The sequence below is a fragment of the Bos indicus x Bos taurus genome, chromosome 7 (assembly GCF_003369695.1).
Source record: "Bos indicus x Bos taurus breed Angus x Brahman F1 hybrid chromosome 7, Bos_hybrid_MaternalHap_v2.0, whole genome shotgun sequence".
NCBI lineage: Eukaryota > Metazoa > Chordata > Mammalia > Artiodactyla > Bovidae > Bos > Bos indicus x Bos taurus.
In genome coordinates this window covers 30691060-30706094 of record NC_040082.1, presented here as the reverse complement: position 1 = coordinate 30706094, position 15035 = coordinate 30691060, and the positions used below count along the sequence as shown (strand labels likewise).

At 42.4% G+C, this 15035-nt stretch overlaps 1 protein-coding gene across 15 annotated transcripts in view; it reads left to right on the top strand.

Annotated features, from left to right (window-relative positions):
• The window catches only part of TENM2 (teneurin transmembrane protein 2), a 1394962-nt gene that overhangs the window by 1047828 nt on the left and 332099 nt on the right, over positions 1 to 15035 (top strand). For all 15 annotated transcript variants that reach the window (XM_027545724.1, XM_027545731.1, XM_027545730.1 and 12 more), the window contains one exon: positions 2900 to 3134. In XM_027545724.1, the coding sequence (XP_027401525.1) occupies positions 2900 to 3134 (235 nt within the window). The remainder of the gene's footprint in view (positions 1 to 2899; positions 3135 to 15035) is intronic.

Below are 15035 nucleotides of genomic sequence, written 5' to 3'. Positions count from 1 at the left end.
AATGACAAGGCTCGGCAGTCACCTGGTGGGCTGCCAAGCCCGACTGGAGGCTTCAAAAAATAAACTTTCTCAAAGGACACAAATTAAAAGTCATGTTTCAGCAGCCATTAAAACCAAATTATAGGCTTGCATTGCATAGTGAACTGCTTTCATTTTCATTACGCTTAAAATATTTCACTTTGTAGATGGAGAACGGATTGCCAGGAAAACCGTGGAGGGGACTGTCATCCTTGGTCATATTTACAGGCGAATATGTAGAGGGGTGTGGTTGTCCTTTGTGTGTTTTTCCTGCAAGGATGGAGGATTTCAAGATTAGAAACTAGGATGCAATTTTGAGTAAGGGTCACGGTTTGAAAACATCAACCCTGACCTTCTCCAGAGACCGAGTCCTCAGGGTTCATCTCTCAGAGGACAGATGTTATCAAGCCCCTGATCTGAGTGAGCTCATAGGTGTGTTTCGTTGACTCTCATTTTTAAAAAGGTATACATATATACATGTGATTGTATATAAACGTGAAAGTGTTAGTCGCTCAGTTGTGTCCGACTCTTTGAGACCCCCATGGACTGTAGCCCTCCAGGCTCCTCTGCCCATGAAATTCTCCAGGCAAGAATACTGGAGTGGGTTGCCATTCCCTTCTCCGGGGGATCTTCCTGACCCAGGGATCGAACCAGGTTTTCCCACATTGCAGGCGGATTCTTTACCATCTGAGCCACCAGGGAAGTCATATGTAATCATATGTGTATATATATGTGTGTGTGTGTATATATAAAAATATATATGTGTGTGTGTATACATACATATGTGGGTATATATATAAATACACATACCCAAAACACACGCATATATATTTTCATTGTCAACATTTTTAAAAAAACTAAAAGTCCAGATCTTCAGCTTTCCTAGAAAAACTGGAGGATCAGTTGCCTTGATCTCTAACCCCTAAATAGCCACGTGAGCCTTGATCTGAGTGAAGGCTGTTCCCTACCTGCTCCCGTTCACCTCAATCCACTTCACTTTCCTGCCTGGCCCCTGATAGGTGTTTAAACTTGCTACTCCCTGACTTCCAGTATGCCATATTCTTATACCTTCAGAAAGATACCATACCATTATTTCTTTTTATCTGTATTTTGGCCATGCTTCACAACATGTAGGAGTTCCCCAACCAAGGATCGAACCCATGCACCCTGCAGTGGGAGTGTGGAGCCCTAATGCTGGACCACCAGGGAAGCCCACCCCTCCCCCCATTGTGGACATTGTTTAAAGAATGTATGGAGTATCCTGGCTTACCAGGAAATGGGCTGGGAACTTGTTACAATAGAGGTCAACCTTGAATGTCACATGACTTTCCTTGCAGAATTAAGAAGTTTCAAATAATTCCCACTGGTGAGCCCTCACCAGCCTGGTTTTGCTAACCTAGCTTCTCATGCATCATTTGATGCCTCGGTTCAGTTCAGTCGCTCAGTCGTGTCCGACTCTTCGCAACCGCATGAATCGCAGCGCGCCAGGCCTCCCTGTCCATCACCAACTCCCGGAGTTCACTCAGACTCACATCCATCGAATCAGTAATGCCATCCAGCCACCTCATCCTCTGTCGCCCCCTTCTCCTCCTGCCCCCAATCCCTCCCAGCATCAGAGTCTTTTCCAATGAGCCAACTCTTCACATGAGGTGGCCAAAGTACTGGAATTTCAGCTTTAGCATCATTCCTTCCAAAGAAATCCCAGGGCTGATCTCCTTCAGAATGGACTGGTTGGATTTCCTTGCAGTCCAAGGGACTCTCAAGAGTCTTCTCCAACATCACAGTTCAAAAGCATCAATTCTTCAGCACTCATCTTTCCTCACAGTCCAACTCTCACATCCATACATGACCACAGGAAAAACCATAGCCTTGATTATATGGATCTTTGTTGGCAAAGTAATGTCTCTGCTCTTCAATATGCTATCTAGGTTGGTCATAACTTTCCTTCCAAGGAGTAAGCGTCTTTTAATTTCATGGCTGCAGTCACCATCTGTAGTGATTTTGGAGCCCAAAAAAATAAAGTCTGACACTGTTTCCACTGTTTCCCCATCTATTTCCCATGAAGTGATGGGACCAGATGCCATGATCTTCGTTTTCTGAATGTTGAGCTTTAAGCCAACTTTTTCACTCTCCACCTTCACTTTCATCAAGAGGCTCTTTAGTTCCTCTTCACTTTCTGCCATAAGGGTGGTGTCATCTGCCTATCTGATGTTATTGATATTTCTCCCGGCAATCTTAATTCCAGCTTGTGCTTCTTGCAGCCCAGCGTTTCTCATGATGTACTCTGCACATAAGTTAAATAAGCAGGGTAACAATATACAGCCTTGATGTACTCCTTTTCCTATTTGGAACCAGTCTGTTGTTCCATGTCCAGTTCTAACTGTTGCTTCCTGACCTGCATACAGATTTCTCAAGAGGCAGGTGTCTGGTATTCCCATCTCTTGAAGAATTTTCCAGTTTATTGTGATCCACACAGTCAAAGGCTTTGGCATAGTCAATAAAGCAGATATAGATGTTTTTCTGGAACTCTCTTGCTTTTTCCATGATCCAGCAGATGTTGGCAATTTGATCTCTGGTTCCTCTGCCTTTACTAAAACCAGCTTGAACATCTGGAAGTTCATGGTTCACGTATTGCTGAAGACTGGCTTGGAGAATTTTGAGCATTACTTTACTAGTGTGTGAGATGAGTGCAATTACCTAAAGGCAAATCAAGGCATACTGTTTATTAGTAACTGACCCTGGGATGCTTGATGTAGTCTTACCTGAGTTTCCAATGGGTGATGTTCAGCACTTGTCAATATCAAGGCTTTGGTTCCAGATAGTGTGTTCGCGGCGGTGGCCAGCAGCCCCTGACTGCCATTTCTCCTTCCTCTTTTCCCAGGCCCTCCAAACCACCACAGCCAGTCGACTCTGAGGCCCCCTTTGCCACCCCCGCACAACCACACGCTGTCCCATCACCACTCGTCCGCCAACTCCCTCAACAGGAACTCGCTGACCAACCGGCGGAGTCAGATCCACGCCCCGGCTCCCGCCCCCAATGACCTGGCCACCACTCCCGAGTCCGTTCAGCTTCAGGACAGCTGGGTGCTGAACAGCAACGTGCCGCTGGAGACTCGGTAAGTCCCCATCGTGATCACACATGCCTCCTTCCTGCCTCACCCTCGCAGAGCATCGGGGTGGCGCAGAGCTATAGTGGGGTGAAAACCCCGCCTACGTTGTGGGATAAGTTGACCAGCTCTGGCTGTTCCCTTGGTAATTCCACCCTGGACAGCAGGTTGATAGGTATTTCTTTTGTTCACATGTGTCTCCTTTTAATGCATGTTTACTTTCTTCGACAGCTCCTGTGTACCCAACTAATAGAATTAGCATAACATATTTTTACACAAAGGCTCATGGGAAACATGCTTATAAGGGTATATTGACTGAAAGCTGCTGATAAATTATGCATTTAGCCTTTCCTGAAGTAATAAATGAAGACTCATTTGAAATTAAGTGTTTGGGGAGACCTTGAGAAACAATCCCCAATTCCAGACTGACAGAAGTATAATTTTAATTTATATTTCATCCAACATGCAGTCTCTCTTTAATCCCTCCTGTACACACTTTTTAACAGCTTGATGCCTGAGGGGCAAACAACAATGTAGAGAAAAACAAACAAGAAAAAAGGGGCAGCATTTATGTTGAAAGGGAAGAGTTGGAAAGTGATCTCCAGCTCTGGCTTTGCTTTGTGTTTGCTGCTGTCCTTTTCTCACCTTTGCTTCTGGTCTTCCAAAATGACCCTTGCCTTAGCGACCTGAAGGAAGGGGCATTGGTCACAGCGTGGCAGGCTACAGTGTAATTGGCAGTGGGTTGACCAGATACTGGAATGCTCTTGTTTTTCCATCCCCAGGCACTTTCAGGGTGTATGTACTTCAGTGGTCACTGTTTCCTAGCCCAGAAGAACCATGGAAACTAAATAGAGAATGGGGCTAATTCATATTGAACCTTTAGAAAGTTCTCACATAGTTTTTAAACTTTAATAACTTAGGTTTAAAGAAAAAAAATAATCTGTAATCTTTCCGGTAATGGCCAGTGAATTTTTTGCATGCAGCTGGCAATAATTATGCAAGCCATAGCATTTCATGTTGTTTATCTCTAATTATTAATAAGATCTTGGATACGTTGAACCTCATTGTCATTATAGTCACTTCAAACTTTGATGCATTTTATTTTCTAACCAGTGTAGGTGATTTGTAACCATGCCTTTGTAATCTCTAAGGTTTATAATAAGTAAACTCAATAGAAAATATATGTATATATTATATATAATAGATAGGTTTAAACATCTGCATTGATATAATAACCCACTAATAAGTAGCTTTATGGAAGGGTTCCAGGCTGAAAGCTAACTAGTCCACCAGGCTTAACTCAGTCAATTTTCATAGTTGGTGGTGGTCTTTAAGAGTGGATAAGATTTTCTTTTTTCTTCCTTATATTTATGAACTGCCATAGAGTTTGTGGGGTACTAGTCAGTCTGTTTTCACGTTAACAGCCATTATTTGAAAAATATTAATAGTCACTAGACATGAGGCAATGCACAGTGGGTAAGACGGAGGAGGAGGAGAAAGGGTAGAAGAAATGTAGTAGATATTGGGAAAAAGAAGGAGAAAAAGGGAAAAAGAGGACTAGCATCACCAATACCGAACAGTTTCTATTGTGTACTTTGTAAATGCCAATATCAGTGGTTTAAATGCACTGTCTCAATCAAGCCTGGAAGCACGTCAGTGAAGTAGGAAGAAATCATTGTTGTCACCATTTAAAAATTTCAGAATGTAGATTTGGGGTCAACATAACTTGCATGCATTCTAGAGCATCAGTGAGATCGTAAATTATGAGACTTTGGATGGAACTCTGGTGGTTTCTACACATAAGATGGTGAGGTATCTGATCACAAACCTACAATTATTGCCTTGATTGTCACATCATCAGGGAAAGATCCATCAGAATGTCCACTCCGCACAAAGAGTCTCTAATTGGTGATGGGAACACATGCACTGCATGAGGGTATCTGCTGTCACCCATCACATTCTGATGTGATTGGCAATAAATATTTCCCTTGAAAAGATCTGGGGGAGAGGACCAGCAAACCAAGCATATCCCCTTCCTGCTCTCCTGAAGTTCTCCCAGAACATGCCTTCCAACCTGTCGAGTCCTTCGTCAGGTTATTAGAATACTTAGCATTTCTCCTAGGTTTGGAGTTTCTCAGTGCTTTTAGAGGAAGCAAGCCAAATCCTATCAGAAGGCAAGAACAGTATCAGATGTTCTCTGATCAGTACATTCAAGGGCCAAGAATTAGAGAATGTAAGTCCCTTGAGAAGGGCCATTACTAAAATCAAACCCAGGTATTTGAAATTCTATCTATAGAACTGAATACATAGAATTTGGGTGTGCAACTGGTCTTGAATTGAATTGTTGAACTTTATGTTTCTCTTTTAGATATTATTTATTCAGTCTCTTATTAGCAAATATTTACTGAGTCTCTTGAAAATACTAAGTGCTATGTTAGGTACTGGGGAGATTATGATTAAAACGTGTATTCTTCCCTTAGAGCTCATACAGCCTAAAAAAGGATATAGGCACATAAACAGAAAGATCATGCAGTGTTTACAATAAAGAAAGTCTGTAAGTTACAGTGGTTGAACAGCTGACATCATAATTAACTATTCCAGGATGTTCAGGAAAAGTTTTCCAGCTGAGGGGCTGTTTGAGCTGGGTTTGGAAGGATAAATAAGAGTTTTACCTAGTAGATAAGTGGAGAAAAAAAATCAAAGATTATGGCATCATTTGTTCCCATTCTTCAGTGATTTTTCCATGTAGTCTTGGAAACTGTAAAAGTGAACAATTTCACTCCAATGCTGAAATATTGTTAGTTTAATGGTGTCATTTTCTTACCCACCAGGCAAATGTAGGGAACAGAAGCTCTTAAGTTAGGGTAATGATATCATACTAGGATTCCCATTCATGTCTTTCATATCAAATAAGGATTGATTAACCACATTGGAGACAGAGAACCATTGAAGGCAAGACATTCTGGAGGCTGATTATGATGTAGTCATCAACTGTGAAAGTGCAATGGAAATTTACAAACAAAACTTCACCACCCCCGATCTCATTAATCTAGACTTCTGGGCATGATGGAAGAATTTCATAACTCTGGAAGGTGATGGGTAGGCATTCTGCCACCCCAGAGACTCCAAGCCAAATCCAAGGTGTTTCTTTAGACCAGCAAGGAACGAGCCCTGGCCCCCTGCATTGCTTGTTGATGTTCCCATCAGTCTTAATGAGGCATGTTAGATCTTCCTTGAACTGTGCTTTTTCCATTTTTTGTTCTATGACAAGTAGAATCAAGGTGCTGGTTAAGGAGGCATAGCCAGAAAACAGCACTGTACAAATTTGGAATATAACACAAGACAAAAAAAGCTTATAAGGGAAAGTTTTGTATCAATGTTAACCATATAAATAAAAAATGCATATAAATGCGTACTACCCAAAACAATCAGTTCATGTGTAAACCATAATATAAGCCAAGAGAAACAAAACACAGGGCAGAGGAACTGTTTGCAAACAGGATGGTCTACAGAATCACTCTCCTCAACCATCTTTCTCTCAGCCTACTTGCAGAAGGTCTTAGAACAAGGTCCATGGGTAATTCTGAGTTGATACCACCTATCTCCTCCTCCTTCTTCTGAGAGCAACAAGGTCAGGAATCTTTCTGGCCAGCTGCTGCTTTGGGAGTTTCTGAAGTCAGCATCTCTTTGTCTAAAGTAGTAAAAAGTAGCTCAGTGAAAGAACCTAACTTTCCTTCCGTCGTACATTTTGCTGAAGCAAGCTTCTTTCTCGGAATCTCTCTCTGGTAGCAGGTCACTAAAGAAAATCCCTAAGCAGAACAAAACTTCTCTCTGAGTTTGCTTTTGCCCCCAGAATACCAGAGTAGCCATCAAGATCCTCAAGCAAGTTTTCAAGTTACTTTTTGAAATGGTCATCCATTACTCATTAGAGAAACATCTATGAGACCCAACCAGATGCCAGGCATTGAAGAAGAAGAAAAGCAAGTCCTTGTCTTTTTGTAGATTCTAGGCTGTAGACAGAATGCGAGCAAAAGATTAGGCCTGTGACCCTCCAATGACAAATGTATTAAGTGCCATGAGAGGTATAGAGAAGCCAGACTCAGGAGAAATTGGCATAAAGGCTGAGCCCTAAGGATGAGTAGGTGTTAATTAGGCTGCCGTCTATGGGGTCGCACAGAGTCGGACACGACTAAAGTGACTTAGCAGCAGCAGCAGTAGCAGCAGCAGACTTAAAGAATGTTCTTGGTGAAAACTATGATCCAGTGGGAGAAGAAGTGCTTTGACTCCAGGAAGAGAAAGCAAACTAGAAAGGCAGGCAAGGGCAGGACAGTGCATGGTTTGGGGCTGCTTTAAAGATTCTGGACTCTCCCCAAAACAGTGAAAGATCACTGAAGCATTTTAAACAGAAGGCTGAAATAATACATAGATGGTTTTGTTTTGCTTTTAATTATGGTAGCTGCCTTATGGTTAATAGGTAGGGGGTTGGGCAGAGGTACAGTAAGACTGAGGATGCAATTTGGAGAATACTGTCATGGTTAAGATGAAAAATGGTGGTGTTTCCATTAGGGTCCCCATAGCTGCAGTATCAGAGCTGTCTGCCTTTCTCCTACCAATCTGACCAGAGTTATGGGGAATGTACTAAAGGTAGAATCAGTAAAATTAATGATGGCTGGAATGTCAGGATGTAGCTTAGACAGACGTGAGCACAATACCCGATTTTTTTACTTAAGAGGCTGAGTGAATAGTGATGTCACTTAGAAAACAAGTTCAGTTTTCCACCTCTTAAATCTCTGAGGCAACAAGAAAGAGTATTGAGTTGCTGTTATTGTCCAGACTTATTTTGATTCTAAAATAACAGATGTAACATAAAGCACATCCATTTACAAATAATAGCATAGTTAGTGTATCCAACTCTAGTTTTCTTGGGCTTCCCTTGTGGCTCAGCTGGTAAAGAATCCGCCTGCAATGCTAGAGACCTGGGTTTGATCCCTGGGTTGGGAAGATCCCCTGGAGAAGGGAAAGGCTACCCACTCCAGTATTCTGGCCTAGAGAATTCCATGGACTGTATAATCCACAAGGTCACAAAGAGTCAGAAACGACAGTGACTTTCACTTTTCACTTTGACTGTATCCAAAGTTCTCAGCAGTTGATGTTTCTCTTTAAAAAAAAAAAAAACAAACTCTCCAGAAATTTTGTTCAACTTAGTTATTCTACATGATTGTATAGTTCTGTGAATAACAACTTTATCAAATAGTTTTTGCTCAATACTTAGTTTTACAGGCATGATCCCATTGAACCCTTTAACTCTTCTGTTAAGTATATGTTACTTATCCCTATTTTAAATAAATGGAAACTGAGACTTGAGAAGATGAAATTACCTGCACATCTCCAAATAAGTAGGTGGCAGGACCGGGATTGAAATTTGGGTCTACCTGACTCCACATGCCGTATTCCCAACACATGATAATGTCTTTGAAACTAGAAGAACAAAACAAAATAAAATGATACTTATTATCCAATTAAAATTTACCCAGGCCATGGAAATGATGAAGTTAATGCATTATAAGTGATGTGAGGCAAGAAATGATCTGAGGGATGAATCCCAGTCTGTTACTGGACATAGAGTTGGTCACTGACAAATTCATAAGCTAGGCAAGATATAAGGGACCCTTGTCTTCAGCTCTGCAAGACTGACAGCCACCCAGAATGGTAAATCTGAAGCCTCAAAGGACTATGGTGCCAGCAGCATGGGATACATGTGAGCTGAGCTCAGAGGTTTAATGCTCTGCCTATCATAAACTGCGAGAGTAAATTGAAGCTGCAGAAATAAAAAGCACTGCTACTTTTTTTTAGCCTCTTTGATTTGCAGGAGGTTTATCTTCCAAACAGGACTTTGCCAGATTGGCAGGAGAAAGCCACACTGCCTTGAGTATGCTGGATGGCCATTTGGTCATCGTTCGTGTAGGGACACTCAGAAAGTTGTGATGAACACCCAGGAAGTGCTCTGATCGAGAATGGAGCATTTTGGGCTTGACAAGTGGCACAGGGAATCCCAGGAATCTAATTTGGGTATCAGCATTTCAGAAAACCTACTTTTTATCTTCAAGACCAAGTAATTTTAGCCTCATCTGGAAGCTTTATGGGGATTGCATATTTGGGAATCAAGCCTAATGATCTTTAGTAAATAAGGTTTTCATGGAGAAGAAATGAGATTGTGGAAACATCCCCACCATGATGAACCTGAAGACTCTTCTCAACTTGTTCTCAGATTGATTTTTCTACCTAAGGATTAATTTTCTGACAGAATCCCTGAGAAGCTTGATCTTGAGAATATTAAACCAAGGTAACCTGTTTGCTTCCCACCCCCCCCATTTTTTTTTTAACGTTTTCAAGTGAGGTGTAAAACTAGAATTCATTCTGGGTGAACCAAATGCATTCTGCTCCTGCTGCTCAGTCGCTTCAGTTATGTCCGACTCTGTACAACCCCATAGATAGCAGCACACCAGGCTCCCCCGTCCCTGGGATTCTCCAGGCAAGAACACTGGAGTGGGTTGCCATTTCCTTCTCCAATGCATGAAATGCATTCTAGCACTTTTCAAATCAGTAGGCAGCATGATTTCTCCATACTGCGAAACATTATGCCCCCTCTAAATTCTCATCAGAGGCAACATGGAAATTAATGAGACCTTTAGGTTAGCTTTTCAAACTCAGCCTTAGTTTATAGCTTTACCTTGCCTTTTTGACACTGTGATCCCGCCTGGCCACCAGCAGCATTTCACGTTGCGGTGCACTTTAATTTTGTAGTTTTCTTAGTCTTCCTTGGAAACTGGCAGCTTATTAATCTCAATAACTGAACAGCTCAATAGGCATGCTCTCCAATGAGAAACCAGACTGTGCCTTTTTTTTTTTCTTGGCAGATGGAGACAGGGGTTGGTGGTTGGTTAGAGGCGGGAGGTGGAGTTGGGGGTGTGTTGGTGAGTGGTAGAGAAAAACCCAGTAAGGAGGGGTACCCCATACCCCACATCACTTTCTAACAATTGGCAGGAAAATAAAGACAACCTGGTCTAATCCATTGCTTTGCTATTTATGGCTTGCGGTGTTAAACACACCTAAACCCATTAATAAGAAAATAAAGTGTTGTGGCTCGTGTGCAAATTACAAGGTGCGTTAAGAAAGAAACAAGCATTGTCTTATTTAAGACCACTCTAGTCTGCTCTTGGCATGGTTTGCAAACTTGGAAACATACTTGAAGGTAAAGGTCTACAAGGAGGGCTCAACTTTTAAAATGTGTCTCCCGCTATAAAATTAAAGCCTTGTTAAGTTTATTAAAGCTCTGGGGACTTGAACTTCTTACTTATGAGTTACCACGGGAAAGCCTCTGGGTAGAAAGATGTTTTGTGTTTTTTAAAAGCCATCCCTCTGCAGCCTGGACCACGGGGACCCTATTACAGACTGAAGCCACCTTGCGGTCATGCCTTGGAAGTGCAAGCCTCTGCCCTGAGTCTGTGTAAACGTCAAAGACTCTTGGGTTAAGTTCACAGTTGAAAAAAACCCAGTATTTCCATCTCTGTCTGTGCTCTTTCACCCATTCAGCTAATATCAACTGTCATACCCTCGGGGCATTTCCTGAAGCCTCCCCAGAGGATATTTTATCTGGCTCAGATGGGAGAGACTTGATGGAGCGCGCGAGGCTTTTCTAATTCTGGCTCCGCAATGATCTTTTTCTTTTCACAGAAGCCAGATAAGGCACTCGTGGTTCTCCCAGGCAGAGGCAGTAGGCTCTGCACCTTTTCTGAAGCTTCCTTTGATTTATTAGTCTTGGTTTGGCCTGCCTTCATGATTGGGGATCTTATGTCCCCAGAATCGCAGTCCATCATGAGGCACTCAGCCAGTGTGCTCAGCTAGGACTGCATCCTTTGGATGATAAGGGAGCTGAAACAACTTGAAGCACTTTTTCTCATATAGCTGTTTTTTCTCCTCCAAAACCCACACGTTTCAGACTGTTCCCTAAGTCTTGTATGCAAATAATCCATTTTTATGACAACATTAACCACGGAGAATCAGCTTCAAAATCATGTGTTTTTAATTCCTTACAGAATCCTTTCTTGCTCAAAGTAATTGTTTGAGAAATCAGCAAGTGCTTCCAATTTCTGTCCTCAGTGTTTTAGCTGTGCATGCCTGCCTTATATTTCAAAAGAGAATGAGTAGCACTTCCTTTTTGTATTTGTGAGATGGTTCTAAAATTCTATTTCAATTTGTTAAAAAGCTTCGGCTGGGTTGGAGCATCCCTAAGTCCACTGCTCAACATTAGTCCTCCTGTCAAGATGTTGGACACCAACGATATGACAATTAAAAGCTTATTATTATTATTTTGCAATTACTTGAAGGACTGGATATAAAATCCGGTTCTAGGAAGAAGGTAGGAAATGTTCTTCCTCTTGCATGGATATGTGCTTAGATATGAATTTTAAATGGGGAACTTAGTCTTTGTGCCTTTTAAATCTCTTATCAACCCAGATCCTCTCCACTACACTTAGGAATAGGGAATGAGAAAGCATAAGGTGATATTAGGCACTTTGAAGCATTTGGTGGGACCCTGGGGAAAGCCAGCTTAGTAAAGTGAGATAATAAATGTAAAAACCGTCTGAAAGTAGGGCCCTGCTGTGTGGGTGTCTTGTGTCCAGCTTCGTGCTTTCTTAGTCACCTTAGTGCCGCGGTCCCCAACCTTTTTGGCACGAGGGACCAATTTTGTGGAAGACAGTTTGTCCACAGACCGGGGGTGGGGCGTGGGGGGTGGTTCCGGGGTGATTCAACTGCATTACATTTATTATGCACTTTAATGCTGCCAACGATCTGAGAGGAGGTACTCAGTCCATGGCTCAGAGGCTGGTGCAGCTCAACTTTTGCATTTTTGCTGACCCTGAGTGACCTCTTCTCTCTTTCTCCAAAACCCAATGACTTAATCTCTCTAGTCTGGTGTTAAGGCCCTTGGCAGATCTGAGGACTTACTGAATGTGATGTCTTGGAAAGAGAGACCCCGGGGATGGAGGATATTAGTTCCTGGAAGGTGGAACAAAAGTATGAAGGCAGTTTGAAGAGCACAGAAATGGGGTTTTGTCAGAGGCAAGGTGTCTTGAAGACCTGACAATTTGACCATGATGTTCTGTGAATGAGTTTGACGAGAGCACTCCACACAATATCCTGCAGATATTAGCAAGTGACTTGATTTATATTTGGAAATAGTGTAATATTTAATCATTTTTTAAAAATTAAACACGTGTTTATTTTCTGTAAAATATTGAACACTTTTGTTTGTCCAAAGGCAGAGAAGGGCAGGGATCGTCTTGTCCAGCTTCTAAACTTCTGAGTCCATGCGAGGAGAGATGGTGGCTATATTGAAAATCTTTGCACTGTGTGGACGGACTGAACGCTGTTCCTGGTTTTGTCTTTAGTCATTGTCATCTCTTAAACGCCTGCCTGGTGCCAAGCACTGTTTCAGACACTTTATGTTATCCATTTGGGAGCCCTGTCAGGAAGATACAACTTGGGGTAATGTAGGGTGTGGGACAGAATCAAAACTCAGGCAGAACTTGATTCAGGGACTTGAGCTCAGGCACTAGGCATCTCTCTCTCTCTCAGCTGTTTTTCCGTTTCCTAACATCATTCTTAAGCAGGTGTCCTTTTGTGAGATTTCTGTGGGAACTGCAGGCTCTATTCTCATAGCTTAGAAACTAAAAGAAAAAGGATTTCCTCTTCATATTTCAAGGAAACTCCCAGGAACTCAGCTAGAAACCTGTGCCCACAGCAGACCCAGTCTGGAGGTCTGGAGTGTGGACCGTGTTGACTGATTACGCCTGGATCATATGCCTGTGAGGACCAGATACCAGAAAAAAGGGTGTGGCCATAACCAAACACCACGGTGTTAGACGGTAAGACAGAGAGCTGGCAGGCTGAAAAAAAGACGAGAAAACCCAGGCCAAGTTCAGTGCTAGCTGTGCCCTAGCCTAGCTGCTTTTGCTTACCCCCTAATTACATTATTTTCTCCTCTGGGCACACAGTCCTGGCCAGGGTTGGGAGTATGGGAGGTTCAAGAGTATCAGTTACCTCACTTGCCTGGACACAGCAGGGGGTTTACAACTGATTCCATTATGAAGTAGAAAGAATAAGTTCCACTGAGTAATTCCCATCCCCTTCTGATTCATCACCCTCTCTGGTTCACTTCTCAAATGTCCCACAACTTTACCTTGGAGTTCACTGTGGCCACTGAATGCATCTTGACTTTTATTAGTCCCCTGATGTCTCTTTCCAGCTATCATCTTCTTTCCTGCAAAAGTGCTTGGATTCCACATTTTCTAATTAAAACATGCTCATTTATTGTCTTACTAACCAGTGCTCTTTATGAGGGCTCTTGATGAGAAAGTTAACTCAGAACAACTCAGTGCATTTCTCCTCTCCTGAAAATGGCTGGAGAAGCAGTTTTACCTTTATCAATTTGAAGTCCTTGGTTTTGCTTTTTAATAAGACAGTGAATGGGAAACCTCTAATTCCATGCTCCAAGGTTCTCTTCTCAGCAATATAAAAATGCATCTTCTCCTTTTTGTGCTGAAAATTTTAGATAGGAGTCAGTCTGCTCCCTAATGGACCTTCTTATAGGTACCATCAGAATAGTTCCACATTTAATGAGACAAAAAGTTTTGTCCTAAAAATCAGCTTCTCCTAATGTCAATAATTATGCCCATTCCTATTTACACTCTTGTGATTTAATCTGATGTTGCATGTTGTGGAGAAGCTCAGTAGTGGGGGAAAAGTGCACACCTACATTTAAACTCCCTAGAAATTCAGTAGAATGGTGTGTGTGACACTGCAGCGGGTGTGAGAACCAGGTAGGAAAGGACACGTTCAGTGTGTGTCTGGAGGTACTTTTCTGAGTTTTCACCATCATGGGCCCTGTCCGGAAATACGAAAGCTGTGTTAGGATGGAGACCTCCTCCTGTCCTGCCTATAACATGCATCTTCAAATTCACAGTACCTTCAGGTTTTAGAAAAGGGAGAAGTGTAGAATTTTCTGCAGGGCTAGAGTTGAAGGGGCTATTTTAATGAGAGAGGAAGAGAGAGAGGTAGGAGGTGAGGTGGGAAGGAAGGGGTCTGATGATGAGAGTATAGAAACACCTGCCATCTTCCGAGAAGTTGGTCCCTTGATTCCTTTTTTCTTTTTTTGGCTGCACTGCAAGTCTTGAGGGATCTTAGTTCCCAGACTAGGGATTGAACCTGGGCCCCCAGCAGGGGAAGTGCAGGGTCCTAACCACTGCACCACCATGGAATTACCAGGCCCTTGATTCTGACTACTGCATCAGAAGGCAGACCAGGAGGAGGAATCAAGGCCAACAGGATTTGCAGGCTGATATCCGTTTTACAGATGAGGAGCTGTGAGGCCAGATGACTCATCAGTTTCTCGAGCTGATTGTCCAGGTGGGGCTGTAGGCAGGTCTCTGGAACTTCCCTCCATTTCCTGCATGATGATGAGGCAACTTTGTTGCCTATTCATCCCATTAAGAATCTTTATCTCCATTTCCTTCTGCAAAGAAACAGTCAAGAATTAGGCAAAGAATTAGAGCACATATTACAATAGATTGAAGGGATTATATCTGATAGACAGAGTGTCTGAAGAACTATGGATGGAGGTTCCTGACATTGGACAGGAGACAATGATCAAGATCATCCCCAAGAAAAAGAAATGCAAAAAAGGTAAAATGGTTGTCTGAGAAGGCCTGACAAACAGCTGAGAAAAGAAGAGAAGCGAAAGGCAAAGGAGAAAAGGAAAGCTATACCCATCTGAATGCAAAGTTCCAAAGAATAGCAAAGAGAGATAAGAAAGCCTTCCTCAGTGATCAGTGCAAAAAAATAGAGGAA